Below are 14,809 nucleotides of genomic sequence, written 5' to 3'. Positions count from 1 at the left end.
TTTATCCAGCGTCATGCTCACCAATGGATTTATAATCCGTATCGATATCAAGATTGGAAGACCGATGTGTGTGGACAATATTGCGTGTATTATTTACATCAAAGACACAAGTTGAGAAAGAAAGCAGACGAGTGGTTATTTCCCTTTGACCATAGTACAGCTTTACAAAGAGATCATTATGTAGCTCAATGGTTTAAAGACACTTATCATAAAAGACCTACGGGTCATGGACAAACTTGTCAATGTTTCTATCAAAATGTCATGTAATTAATTGTTGTTGTTATCAATAAAAAAAGAATTTGAAAAAAAAAAAAATCTGTGTTCTTGTTGTTTTTTTTTTTTTAAAAAAAGGGGTTTTCCCCATGATACTAAATATAGATAGAAAAAAAGGTATATAAAAGAAAAAGAAAAAAATAGCCTCATTTGTTGATCATGAGTCTCCAGGAGATACAGGGTGATTTATTAAACATTCCTGTAGAAGCTATCGTACATCAATGTAACTGTTTAACAGTCAGAGCTCATGGATTGAGTCAAAGTATAGCAGATAAATATCCTCAAGCGAATTTGTATGCCACCCGCAGACCTTTAGGGTCTAGAAATTTAGCCTTAGAAGAGGACAGGGATAAGCCAGGAACCATTAGGGTGTTTTCCTCACAAACACCTGTGGTCATTTGTTTATTAGCTCAATGGGATTATGGCAGAGCAAGTCACAGACCTAAAAGAATCTCCACTTATCAGGACACCCCACAAAATAGAGAGCAATGGTTTCAAGCCTGTTTACAAGAATTGGGAAGTTTACCTTATAAAACTCTTGCTTTTCCTTACAAGATTGGATGTGGCTTAGCTGGAGGAAATTGGACTCATTATAGACATTATATTAAACAATTTGTACACACTTATGACAAACATGTGTACATTCTTCATAAACATTAACTGTGTGTGTGTTTTTTTATGTGATATAAAATAAATCTTTTTTTTTTTTGAAAAAGTACCTTTTTTTTAAAGGAATATGAAGTGCCATGCTTACAGCCTCCACAGCAGTCTGATGCACTCATAAGCAGATCCTTGTGGGTGGGTGGGTGGGGAGCCCAGTAGAAAACACTAGGAATTTTTTTTTTTAAATTCCATGAGATCATCCAGTTTTGGCTCACAGTACAGTTTTTTTTCCCCTGTAATATATTGTCAATATTAAAAAAAAAAAAATCAGAAAAAAATCATCAGCACTTGGAGATATAAAAAAAAACCCTTGTTATCTTTTTAACCAACTATGGTATTATAATTTACATTATCAATTATCTTTGACTTATCCATTTTTTTATCCATTTTTTATAAAATATATATATATATATATATAAACATGTATAGTAAAAAAAAAAAAGAATTAAAAATTTTGTATCTCATTGAAAAACTTCAAAAGTTTTGTTTTGTTTCTATATGTTGGATGATTAACTGTGTTTTTTTCCAAAGGAAGAGTACAGCCCAGGCTTCACTTCATAGAGACTGGATTATATAGATGGTTAGGAACCTAAAAAAAACATATCTTCCAATGTTGAGGACTGTAGAAATAAAATCCATGTTGTTATGATGACAAAAAATACTACATGAAACAATGTATGTTTTTAAAATGTAATGCAATAAAAAAAAAAAAAAGAGTAATATATATATATATATATATCAAGACTTAACTTATACTGGAATCAATGAAATTTCATTCATAAAAATATATATATATATATTTAAGACAAAAGATACAGACTTTTATTTACTATGGACCATAAATGATGACATGAATAGCAGGCCATACTTTAAAGCACATGACAAACCATTATCTCAAAAATCATGCAGAACTGGGTTCATTAGCTGACATTAAAAACATATAGGTGAGGGATAACATAATCACAACAATGTGTTAAAAAAAAAACTTTAAAAACGACTTACAGCGTGGATTACACGCCTTGAACAGGAGGAATTAAAAAAACCTTGCCTCGAGAGTATCATGGCGGCATAAACACAGAAAATTAAGTCGTACTTAAACACATTCCCTAATGATTTGAGAAAAATCACTGTCTTTCATGTGTGTATTTTTTTTTTTAATTGGACATGGGGGGAGAGAGAAAGTCTATAAATTTTTTTGTTGTTGTTATAATAAATAAATAATATGAGTTGACAAAAAAAAAAAAAAAACAAAAAACAAAAAAAAACCCAAAAAAACAGTGACCTCTGGTGTTTATTATACGTTTCTTTTTATAACCGTGTATCAAAAAAGGTATCTTTTCGTAAAATTTGGGTTGGCCCTTAAAAGGGCCGTTGTTGTTTTTTTTTCTTCAGGGTTTACTCCCTGGGACTTGGTCCTTAAAAGGACCGTTGTTGTTTTTTTTCCTGTTCAGGGTTTACTCCCTGGGACGTCGCCCTCGTCCACGGCCTGTTGAAATTCCATTGTCTGGTGTTGTTCCTTCGATCGTCACTCCACGGCCTCGGCCCACCCTGGGTGTCGAGGGACGACGGGTAGGAGGGGTGGGAGGAACGGGCTCCGGGGTCCCATAGCGACAAAGGGGGCAGCCCTCTCCTCTGTCGATCAGGCGGGCCGCACAGAGAAAGCAAGCCGGCCTCTGGCGGCACCGACCGCACAGGAAGTTTGATAACTCATCCTCGCAAAGGCAGAGACAGCAGTAACCTTGTGCCACGGAAGCCTGGATTCCCCACAGCGGAATGCACCCCTGGAATAGGGCTCGATCCTGGGGAGGTGATGCTGGCTGTGTCCCGTCGAGGAGGCGGTGGACTGCTGCTCCGGCCGGAGACGAAGGGGGGGACTCAGGACTGTCCGGCAGGCCGAAGTTCCTGCCCTCCTCCTCCGGCCGCGGATGGTAGACGGGGCGTGGTGGCTCCTCTCCTCTCCTTGCTGGCGAAGGCCTGTCATAGGGGGTGGCTCTGGCGGCTCTTCGGGCGATGTTACTTGCCACGAAAGTCCTGAGGTCTCCGACTCTGATCCTCCCCATGTTGAAGATGGCATACTCCTCCCCGGTGTCTTGGTTGCGCACCACCATCTGAAGGATCACCTCCACTCCCGGCTGAATGGCCACGTTCTCGGTAAAAATAGACATGTCGAGTTGTAGTGTAGCTTGAACAGCTGACTAACGAATGACAGTTAACAGCTGATCAGCGTCGGTATTTATACACACAGCGCGAGCCGAAAAGAGAGCACCCTAAAAGCCCGGATGACGAAGAGCTCAGAAAATCATGGAAACATCAAAATTGTGTTATTTGTGTTTTGTGAATACCTCTATTGGAGTAAATAACATATTATGGGATCATATATACATTCAAACCTTATAGTAAAAGAATGAAGGTAAGTTTCGAGAATGATTTCACAGTATTTTTCATACATGACATTGTTCCCTTGTTTAGAACAGGCTCATTCATGCCGAAGCGAAGGGCTAACCTTGACTGACCTGAATACATAAAATAAGTCGTTTTAGACTTTTGAGAGTGTAACACAAAGAAAACTTATGGCAGGCAATAAGATTGAACTTAGGGAAGAGTGTCTATGTAGTTTTCAGATCAAAAGAATCGTTAGGAGTGTAAAAATAAACTTAGCGTCGGTTTCGGGATAAACACAAGGGAGGTCAAAGGTCAGCCATTTTCAGAAAATCAATGTATAAGACTTTTGTATAGGGAATATAAGAATCTTTTCGATCCTGACCTTTTCAGATAAAAATTTTGAGATGAATAGAATCAGATTGATCTAAAAACAAATTGTATACACTTTATTTGCAGTGGGAAAGTTTAGATTTTTATAAATAAGAACAAAACATCCCAGCGTCTAAATGTATAGACTTGTATAGGGAATATAAGAATCTTTTCGATCCAGACCTTTTCAGATAAAAATTTTGAGATGAATAGAATCAGATTGATCTAAAAACAAATTGTATACCCTTTATTTGCAGTGGGAAGGTTTAGATTTTTAAATAAACCAAGATTTTATAGACTCAGCGTCTAACGGATACATGATGACGTCATTACTAAACAACAACAATAACAAACAAAAAAGCTTAGTGTCTTTTCATTCTTTTATTTTTCTTTTTGGTTTAACAATTGTTCCAAATGTTGAATTCTGCGTTGAAATCTCATTCGATCGGCTACTAGAGTCATCCATTCACTTTTCCGATCTTCGGGTGGTAAATAATGAGTTTCATTCAAGTCTGTATTGAAAGTCACACATTTCTTAGTCTCTCTGAAATTTCCAGATATTTCATCCCGTATTGAATGCATATTTTCTCCATGGATTCTATTTCCTGGTAGAGTAAAATCACTTTCCTTGCTTGGGGATAGCATAAAAAAGTGTAAGGCTTTCCTAGATAGTGGGTCAGGCTTAACCCATACCATTTCTGGGGCAGAGTTTCTTTCATGCGTTGACATAGAAAATGCAGTGTAGCTAGTCTCCCCAGGTTGGGAGGATGTAACAGGGCCAGGCATTGTAACCATAAGTCTTGAATGGTTTCTATGATGGTAGTGGCTCTCTGAAACACTTGTTCTGCCTCGGGAGGAAGAGGTTGTTGGTGTTGTTCTATCCATTGCATTAACAAATCATAGCCTTCTAAAATCAAAGAGTGGTATTGCTTGGACATGACAATTGATTATGAACAGAAGACATGATATTTTGTCTTATTTATACCCCCTGTTTTTTTAAAATTTATTTTTAGACTTTGGAAAAACCAATAGACTTAATTTTTTTAAAAAAATTTTTTTTTTTAATCTATTTTTAGACTTTGGAAAAACCAATAGACTTAAATTTTTTTTTAAATCTATTTTTAGACTTTGGAAAAACCAATCTCACATCTCACATCTCAGGAATTTCCAGATCTCAGAAGGTGCTGAGCGCGTGTGGGTTTTTCCAGGACCCCTTCCTTTTTAAAAAAAGTATAAAAACCAGCGCAGAGAGTGTATGGGTCATCATTTTCAGTCAGAAGGTGTATACCATGGCACAAGCAATGATGAATACCAAAGACAACCCCAATTATGCGACACCTGAAGGCTATGTCATAGCCCCCATGCCAGAGACTCAGGATCCTGTAGGACTGGACTTGGGATTGTATAATTTCCCAGAGCCCATGACCAAAGAGGACTTTGGTATTTTAACCACCAGGTTAGAGGGGATAGTCAACATGCTAAACCAGATGCAAGTGAATGCAAATAAGTTTGAAGAGAAAGTCATGAGTGAATTCGTTGACCTGAGAGAAATAATGGCCCAACTGGAGGATAAAGTGTGGAAAATAGAAGAAGAAAAAGGTAGAGAACCCACAGACACAGAAGCTCCAAAGAAAACCAGAGAGACCAACCCCTGTTTCATCTGCAAAGAGTTAGGACACTGGGCCCCTGAATGTCCCAACACAGACACAGAAGCTCCAAAGAAAACCAGAGAGACCAACCCCTGTTTCATCTGCAAAGAGTTAGGACACTGGGCCCCTGAATGTCCCAAGAAAGACCTATGCTACAAATGTGGAAAATTTGGACATTGGGCCGATAAGTGTGACCAAAACAAACTGTCTGAGAAGAAGAAGAAACCATCCAAGCCCAAGGAAAAAAAAAGACGCAGGAAAACATGAGTCTCGGGGACAAACAGGATAATTTATTAAACATTCCTGTAGAAGCTATTGTACATCAGGAGAACAAAGAAAATCTGATTCCACTGGACCAGCCTAAGAAAAGAAAACACAAGGAAGAGGTCAAGAAGTCTCTGAAACTTCAAAAGAAGAATTGATTTTGTATCATACTTAAATAAAAAGAGTTTTTTTAAACTTTAACATTGACTTGTTTTTCTTTTTTTTTTTTTTTTTTAGAATAACAGCTGGAGATCAGCTGTGTTTTTAAAGTATCAAAATTAAAGCAGCCAGAGAGGCGATGAAGGACTAGAATGACATCATAATCAAGATTTGAATCACTGCCAAGTTTAGGGCTAGGTAGGATCTCACATGGATTTTTTTTTTTTCAGGCACTTTAAGGGCACCAAAAGTGCACTCCGTTGATCCGGCCATCCCCCCAGGGGCCCCAAAAGTGCACTCCGTTGACCCGGCCATCCCCCCAGGGGCCCCAAAAGTGCACTCAGTTGACCCCCCCATCCCCCCAGGGCCCAAAAGTGCACTCAGTTGACCCGGCCATCCCCCCAGGGGCCCAAAAGTGCACTCAGTTGACCCGGCTATCTAGGCTCCTTATACTACTCACGGAGTTTCAGTTTTTAGGTTCTCCTCCAAAATACCAGCGAGTTTCACTTCTAAACCGAGCGCTTGGCGAAGTAATAGTTGCTTCCTGTTTTATCTAATTACATGAAGATCAGCCCAAACGCAATAAAGGTAATGAAACAAATACGTAGTTTGTTTGTATGTTGTTTAACGTCCCTCTCGAGAATTTTTCACTCATATGGAGACGCCACCACTTGCCGGTGGAGAGCTGCAAATTTTGTCCTATACTCGGCACTTACGGCCATTGAGCAGTGAGGGATCTTTTTCGTGGCAGCACCTACTGCGACACGGGACCTCGGTTTATACGGTCTCATCCGAAGGACCGGTCTCCACGTCCCCCAGTGGGATTCGAACCCGCGACGTAAGGATCAACTCCTTAAGCCGCGACTCTATAAATGCGTAGTAATACATTTGAAAGATAGAAACTTAGTGACTACATACTAGGTTTATCATCAGTCCTGTAGTAGATGTTGATATGACTTATGCTGACCACTTTCTGTAGAGCTACTCTCAACTCAGCTGTTTCTTTTTTATCTGCCGATATTGTACAACGGTTTCCTCCTGCTGATCGATTAGTATATAGTCCATCAATTGCCTTTTCCGCTCCCCAGATTTCATTTGAATAGTTGTATTTCTGCCAAGCTTGTTTACCTAATGCTAAATTTGCTTTTGAAAAAAAAGGTGCAATTTGAGTTATAAGAACATAAATATTCTACTTATACGTGTATCATACTTCATGGTATTCAACATCACTTAGTGTTGTATTTCATATTAACAGACATACAATTGAACTGGTGCGTTTTAAGTTCGCATTTTTTATTACAGTTTATTCAAATCTATGTACAAATTTTAACTCTTCCAAAGTATTTTTGTTTTAATGCCGTATGTCAAATAAAATCATCTTCTCCTTTAAAGACAAGGGGCCCAACGGCCTTAAAGGTCACCTGAGTACAGTACAACAATTTATAGGATCCATAAACTGATGAATGAAGCTTTGTTGCCCAAAAGCAAGAAAAATAGTATGATTAGCATCATCAAAATAATTGGTCTAGTATCTATCTCCCCCCATCTATCACTACATGTATTCCCATGCAGACTATTAACAAAATGTCTATTATTTAACCCCATATTATTACTTCTCACAATGGCCTCTCTTGGCCTTTGAAGAACATTTAAAAAGATAACTAATTTTTGTCTCATTTTAATTCATCTATTATTTCCAAGTCATTAAATCTATGAAAGTACTTTTTTTTTAATTATACAGTAAATTTTCTTGTATAATTCTCTTATTCTATTAAGCTTTCAAATACATTATTTACATTGATTTATTATCAAAGGTGAATGACAAAGGGGAATAACTTTGCTCAGCAGAATACAAGTTAATAAAGCCCTGGCCAGGACCAGAACACTTGACTAAATGATCCAGTCTTCAAAATTGTGGTAAAAATACCCTTGTATATTAAAACTTTTCCTCTGTTTGCCTTGAACATCCCCAGAAGCATAGAAGATTTTCCAAAGAAATGCATTTTCACAATATTATTAAATAAATAAAGCCCCATCCTTACACCAGAACATCTGACCAATTGGCCACGAACTCACAATTCTGGAAGAAGCACCCTTTCTCATGATAACTATATACTTGTTTCTTTACTTTATAACCAGTAGTAGAAGATTTTCAAAGAATTAATGCATTTTCACTATATAATCGATAGAGCACTGCCCTAACACCAGAACCCCTGTGTGAAATTCACAATTTTGAAAGAGGCACTCTTGTTTATCATAACTATATACTAAGTTACTTTATTTAATGCCCAGGAGCAGAGAAGAAGATTTTCAAAGAATTAATGTATTTGCAATATATAATCAATAGAGCCCCACCCTAACACCAGAACCCCTTACCCTGGGGGCATAAAATTCACAATTTTGAAAGAGGCACTCTTGATCTTCATAGTTATGTACTTAATATCCAGGAGCAGACAGAAAGATTTTCAAAGAATTAATGCAATTCTACTATATAAACAATAGAACCTTGCCCAAATACCAGAACCCCTAACCCAGGGGCCATGAAATTCACAATTTTGGAAGAGGCACTCTTCCTCATCATACTATGTACAAAGTTACTTTATTTAATACCCAGGAGCAGAGAAGATTTTCAAAGAATTAATGCATCTTCACTATATAATCAATAGAGCCCCACCCTAACACCAGAACCCCTGACCCTGGGGCCATGAAATTCATAATTTTGGAAGTGGCACTCTTGCTCATTTTAACTATATACTAAGTTAGTTTATTTAATACCCAGGAGCAGAGAAGAAAATTTTCAAAGAATTAATGCATTTTCACTATATAATCAATAGAGCCAGGCCCTAACACCAGAACCCCTGACCCTGGGGCCATGAAATTCACAATTTTGAAAGAGGCACTCTTGTTCATCATAACTATGTACTAAGTTACTTTATTTAATGCCCAGCAGCAGAGAAGAAGATTTTGAAAGAATTAATGCATCTTCACTATATAATCAATACAGCCCCGCCCTAACACCAGAACCCCTGACCCTGGGGCCATCAAATTCACAATTTGGAAATAGGCACTCTTGATCTTCATAATTATGTACTTAATACCCAGGAGCAGACAAAAAGATTTTCAAAGAATTAATGCAATTCTACTATATAATCAATAGAGCCTTGCCCAAATACGAGAACCCCTGCCCAGGGGCCATGAAATTCACAATTTTGGAAGTGGCACTCTTGCTCATCATAACTATGTACTAAATTACTTTATTTAATACCCAGGAGCAGAGAAGAAGATTTTCAAAGAATTAATGTATTTGAAATATATAATCAATAGAGTCCAACCCTAACACCAGAACCCCTTACCCTGAGGGCATGTAATTCGCAATTTTGAAAGAGGCGCTCTTGATCTTCATAATTATGTACTTAATACCCAGGAGCAGACAAAAAGATTTTCAAAGAATTAATGCAATTCTACTATATAATCAATAGAGCCTTGCCCAAATACAAGAACCCCTAACCCAGGGGCCATGAAATTCACAATTTTGGAAGAGGCACTCTTGCTCATCATACGATGTACAAAGTTACTTTATTTAATACCCAGGAGCAGAGAAGAAGATTTTCAAAGAATTAATGCATCTTCACTATATAATCAATAGAGCCCCACCCTAACACCAGAACCCCTGACCCTGGGGCCATGAAATTCATAATTTTGGAAGTGGCACTCTTGCTCATTATAACTATGTACTAAGTTAGTTTATTTAATACCCAGGAACAGAGAAGAAAATTTTCAAAGAATTAATGTATTTTCACTATATAATCAATAGAGCCCCGCCCTAACACCAGAACCCCTGACGCTGGGGCCATGAAATTCACAATTTTGAAAGAGGCACTCTTGTTCATCATAACTATGTACTAAGTTACTTTATTTTATAGCCCAGGAGCAGAGAAGAAGATTTTGAAAGAATTAATGCATCTTCACTATATAATCAATAGAGCTCCGCCCTAACACCAGAACTCATGACCCTGGGGCCATTAAATTCACAAATTGGAAAGAGGCACTCTTGATCTTCATAATTATGTACTTAATACCCAGGAGCAGACAAAAAGATTTTCAAAGAATTAATGCAATTTGACTATATAATCAATAGAGCCTTGCCCAAATACGAGAACCCCTGCCCAGGGGCCATGAAATTCACAATTTTGGAAGAGGCACTCTTGCTCATCATAACTATGTCATTAGTTACTTTATTTAATACCCAGGAGCAGAGAAGAAGATTTTTAAAGAATTAATGCATATTCACTATATAATCAATAGAGCCCTGCCCTAACACCAGAACCCCTGACCCTGGGGCCATGAAATTCATAATTTTGGAAGAGGCACTCTTGATCTTCATAACTATGTACTTAGTTAGTTTATTTGATAACCAGGAGCAGAGAAGAAGATTTTCAAAGAAATAATGCACTTTCAGTATATGATCTATATAGCCCCACCCTAGCACCAGAACCCCTGACCCTGGGGCCATGAATTTAACAATTTTGGTAGAAGGCTCATTGCTTATTACAATGCTGCCAACAGTTTGACTGCTTGATGTCCAGGAGTAAAGAAGAAGATTTTTAAGGATTGCATAATTTTTGGTGGTTTTAGCCCCACCCCTCAGGCCCCAGGGGGGCAGGGACCATGAAGTTCATAATTTTTGTTCCCCTTCACCCATAGATGCTATATGCCAAATTTGGTTGTAATTGGTTGGGCGATTTCAGAGAAGAAGCTAAAAATGTTCAAATGTTAACACACGACGCACACCGCACGCCGACGGACGAGTACGGAGTGACTCATGTGACCTAAAAATGCTTAATCGCAGAAAAAATAAGCAATATTCTACAGCAATTTTCTATTTTCTGCATATTGCTTCATTAAAAATGCTCTGCATTTTGAGAAGTTTAAATAGCATTTACGAGAGTAAAAGCTTTTAATACTGACATCATGATAGAATGAAGCAAAACAACATCATGAAAAGTATTTCATTGCTGGTCATTAAATAAGTATTAACGATCGCAAAGAACCAAAAAAAGTTACTTATTAATTAGATAATAAGGTTAACATAAAACAAAATGACTAGGGAGAAAACTTACAATAACTACAGTGTAGACCATGATACCCGGACGAACAACCATTCACACAATAGCCGGTCACTGCATCACACTGCCTTCCCTGACATTTCTCTGGACACAATCGGTTACAATTTTTCCCGAAATAACCAGGATCTGAGCATCCTGTTTAACAATTTGAACAGTTAGCCCCTTTACTGGTTTTAATCAGTAATTCTAACATCAAAGAATATACATGTATTTATAATCAGGAAATTAAGAACACAGAATATTTGTCATTTTTGAATATACACGTATTAAGAAACATGTTGCACCTCACCGTATACTTCCAGTTCACACAGTTCATTGAATGCGTACGTAGAGTAGTAACTAGGATAAGTCACATTCGGTCTCCGTTCATTGTAATATATCACATATCGTCCATAAAGAGAACAGTTGATCCTCTGGTCCTCTATAGGTGTGCCACTCACATTCTGTATCTCATGGAAACAAAGATAACCGTCTTCTTTTGAGGTCGTATTTGAAATGAAGAGGAAAAACCCAGCAAATCTTGGCACATATACAGTGGGACCTAAAATATAAGAGTTTATGTATCTAAAAAAAATCATCCATTTTATTTCACAAAAACAAAGCCATCACGAAACGGAGTATTTCCTTTCAAAAAAGAACATATCGTTCCTGACGTGAATTATTTCTTGCTTAATTTCTGTTAACAACACAACCCAACACACACACACACACACATACGTTACTATATCTTCTGCAACTTCGTTGCGAGATGATTTTTTTTTTTCAATGGAATCACAGTTTTACTCTTTTATATTTTTTTGGAGAATACTTTTATAATTCTAAGTAAATTTAAAGTTGCAACTATGTTTTTGATTATTGAGCATGTTGAGTTTTTATACGTTCCATGTCATAAGCTATGTGAACCGCAGTTTGGGTCTCTGCTACAGTTTGATTAATTGATCAGTGAGAATCTATTAAAGAAGCGATTATTATGAATGATTTCTGAGTTCTAACTGAAAACAAGTGCCATCCTTTGCAGCAACATTAAAACTTGTCTTATCAAGATGTTGTGTATTCTGAAATCTTGTCTAAAACGATGTAAGGGATTTCAGTCCCTTTCAGTAAATTCGGTTAAATATGTTGTCTAATCCGGAATGTTGTCTTATACGGCATATTTCTTTGGAACCAGTGGTGTCCGAATTAAACAAGTTTCACTGTATAATTGATTACTTTTATAATTTATTTCTGCCCTGATGCAGTGAATACGATTACCGATATGTTGACTTAAAATTTTGTTATATCAGCCTTGCTGCAATCAACAAAAATGCTAATGTTGATTTTCAAAATTTTGTTACTGATTATAGGCAGAAAAACCAATTCTTCGAATTATTTTATTTCCATGAAATTGTATTGCAATACAATACAGTTTCAACCAGATTGAATTGCAAACATCACCTAAGTTCAGAGTAATCACCATCAGACTGAGGTGTAAATTAGGCTCTCAATTTTCTGTAGCAGGAAAATTAACTAATAACAGGGGACTCTGCAGCTTTCACTTGTTACAGTGTTTTCACAGTTTACAACATAAGATTGAATAGGCGAAGAGAGATAACTGATGGAAATAATCCTATGAATAAGGAATATATCCCATCACCCCAGCTCAAAAGCTGATTAGATCCAGAATCAAAATCGGTATCAAAATTTGTCTTGCTGCCTATTCAATCTAGATTCCAAATTTGCCCTTAAAAGGAAAATTGTAAAAGAGCTATTAAGAAATACAAAAAAATTGTGGAAGGAAGAATGACGGACAGACATACAATGAGAGTCCGACAGACTGATAGAGTAATTACAATAGGGCATCCTCGAATCCTTGCGAACTCTAATAAAGATAATGTCTTCTTACATCTTAATGCAGATTGAATTAAAGTAAGAAAATTTTTTAGAACATATTAGAAAATGTACACATACGAATACTGTTTTCCTTAACAATTTAAGTGACACGCCATTGCTGGTCACATGGAGGTGTATGAGCTAGAACACCCACCCCCACCCCTCCCATATTTTTTTTTGATCATGCACGGGCGGCAGGAAGTAATTCAATTTAGAAAACAGTACTTGGTAAGTTCTAAAACACTTAAAACAAAATACGTGAAAAAAATAAGTGTCTGTGAACTGTGTAATGCTCATTCAGGTCTACACCTTTATTAGATAAAAGGGATCTGAGTTCTTAATCAATATTACTAGTCTAAAATAGATTATTTCATAAATCCATTTTTTTTCCTCTTATCTAGTGAAAACCAGTTTTAAATAGTTTATACATACCTTGTTTATTATCCGTCCTGTAGAAGATATTAATGTAGCTGATGCTGACCACTCTCCCTAAATCAACCCTCCAAGTTGCTGTTTGTTTTTTGTCTCCTGATATAGTGCACTGGTTACCTAAATGTGAGCGATCTGAATACTTCCCATCGACCGCCTTTGCTGCACCCCAGTTTACAGGTTCATTTGGCCAGTTGTTTGCCTGCCAGGCAGGTTTTCCAAGAGCTAAATTTTCTATATGAATAGAATACCCAAAATGATTTTAAACTATTTCATATGCATAAAATACAAGTTAACGCTAATTTATAGATGTGAACTTTTATGTATAAGATATATTCGCACATCGGCAATGTCATACCGTTCCCTCGATAAATCAAATAGTGGAAAATATTTACTTTTAATCTTTTATTTTATTTATTTTAGTTGTTGGTTCAGAAACAGAGGCCCATGTATCTTTTCACAAATGGTGTAAAATGGCTTTGACCGCGGAGATACCAAGTACGAAGGGAATCAGAGAAATGCCGTGGAAAGCCTGCTTCCAATCTGTTTGATTTTTACACACAATTGGACTAAAATAGTTTCATTTGGATTCCATTCATGTTGCAATTTTTTTGTATGAATGCGATAGCTTGTATCCCTATTTTGCTTATCTTGTATTTTTTCTGTAACACTCCTTTATATCTCATCTATATCTAAAAGTAAGAGTCATGTGAACGATGGGATGAATTTTACATTTAAAATCCAGATTAGTGTTGTTCTGATCCAAACATTTGCTTTATCCATTTACAAATAGATCAAATCTATATTAATGCAAAAAAGGACGGAATGGTGTGCTATCGACGTTTCACATTTAACGATAGTTACTATCGTTCATAAATCGACTTCATATATCCCGATGAAATAAAAGACACCCACAAATAGGGTGACTCAAGCTTTTCCATCGTAATCATCTTTATTTATGCGGTAATATTTTAACATCACCTGCATAAGGTGTTTAGGCTTTGTTTATGATTATTTTTTTGAGAGAGAGAAAGGGAGGGGGGCAATGAAAACTGTCGCTTTTCATTATCATTGCCTGTGACAAAAAATTCAATTGTCAAGGTTAAATTGAAAATAATTATTTTGAACCTAGTCTATTCCGTTTTCAAGTCTTGAATACTAAAAGAAAATACGGTCTGGTTATGGAAAATTACGTTGGCACACCAGACACGAATATCTTGGTTCTTCTGAATACCAAACGAAAAATACAGACATATGAGAGTCTTTTTCGAAGCTTTCGTATTGATGAAAAACGAATGACTAATATACTGAAGGAAAAAATCCCGATCTTTTTTAATAGCACCTAGGCATCTAGTATTTAAAAAACAATGCGTTTTGAAGAAAAAATGTTCTGTAAATTGAATTGATCAATTTAATCTTTCTTCTCTTCTGTCTGTCCGTCCATCTTTGAAAGCCTATATCTTGAGAAAAATGAGATATGGATTTGATATTTTGCACATATATTGCTTAGAATTTTGGCTTTTGTAAAGTACCAGGGTTACCAGTTGCTTGACCTTTGAACTTGATCGTTGACCTATTTTTGCAAAATTTAAGTATTTTTTTTTTTCAGTAGACCTCTGATATTTA

At 36.6% G+C, this 14,809-nt stretch overlaps 1 protein-coding gene across 1 annotated transcript in view; it reads right to left on the bottom strand.

Annotated features, from left to right (window-relative positions):
* The window catches only part of LOC133198222 (receptor-type tyrosine-protein phosphatase mu-like), a 75,895-nt gene that overhangs the window by 47,113 nt on the left and 13,973 nt on the right, over window positions 1-14,809 (bottom strand). Inside the window, exons 2-3 of the mRNA XM_061334347.1 lie at window positions 13,187-13,417; window positions 11,175-11,426 (exon numbers count right to left, since the gene is read on the bottom strand). Of these exons, the coding sequence (XP_061190331.1) occupies window positions 11,175-11,426; window positions 13,187-13,417 (483 nt within the window). The remainder of the gene's footprint in view (window positions 1-11,174; window positions 11,427-13,186; window positions 13,418-14,809) is intronic.

Source organism: Saccostrea echinata, unplaced genomic scaffold (genome assembly GCF_033153115.1).
Source record: "Saccostrea echinata isolate AGI-Se365-2 ecotype Australia unplaced genomic scaffold, CSIRO_AGI_Sech_v1 ptg000033l, whole genome shotgun sequence".
Taxonomy (NCBI): domain Eukaryota; kingdom Metazoa; phylum Mollusca; class Bivalvia; order Ostreida; family Ostreidae; genus Saccostrea; species Saccostrea echinata.
Note: the sequence above shows the minus strand (reverse complement) of the source record. Positions and strands in the feature narration are given on the sequence as shown.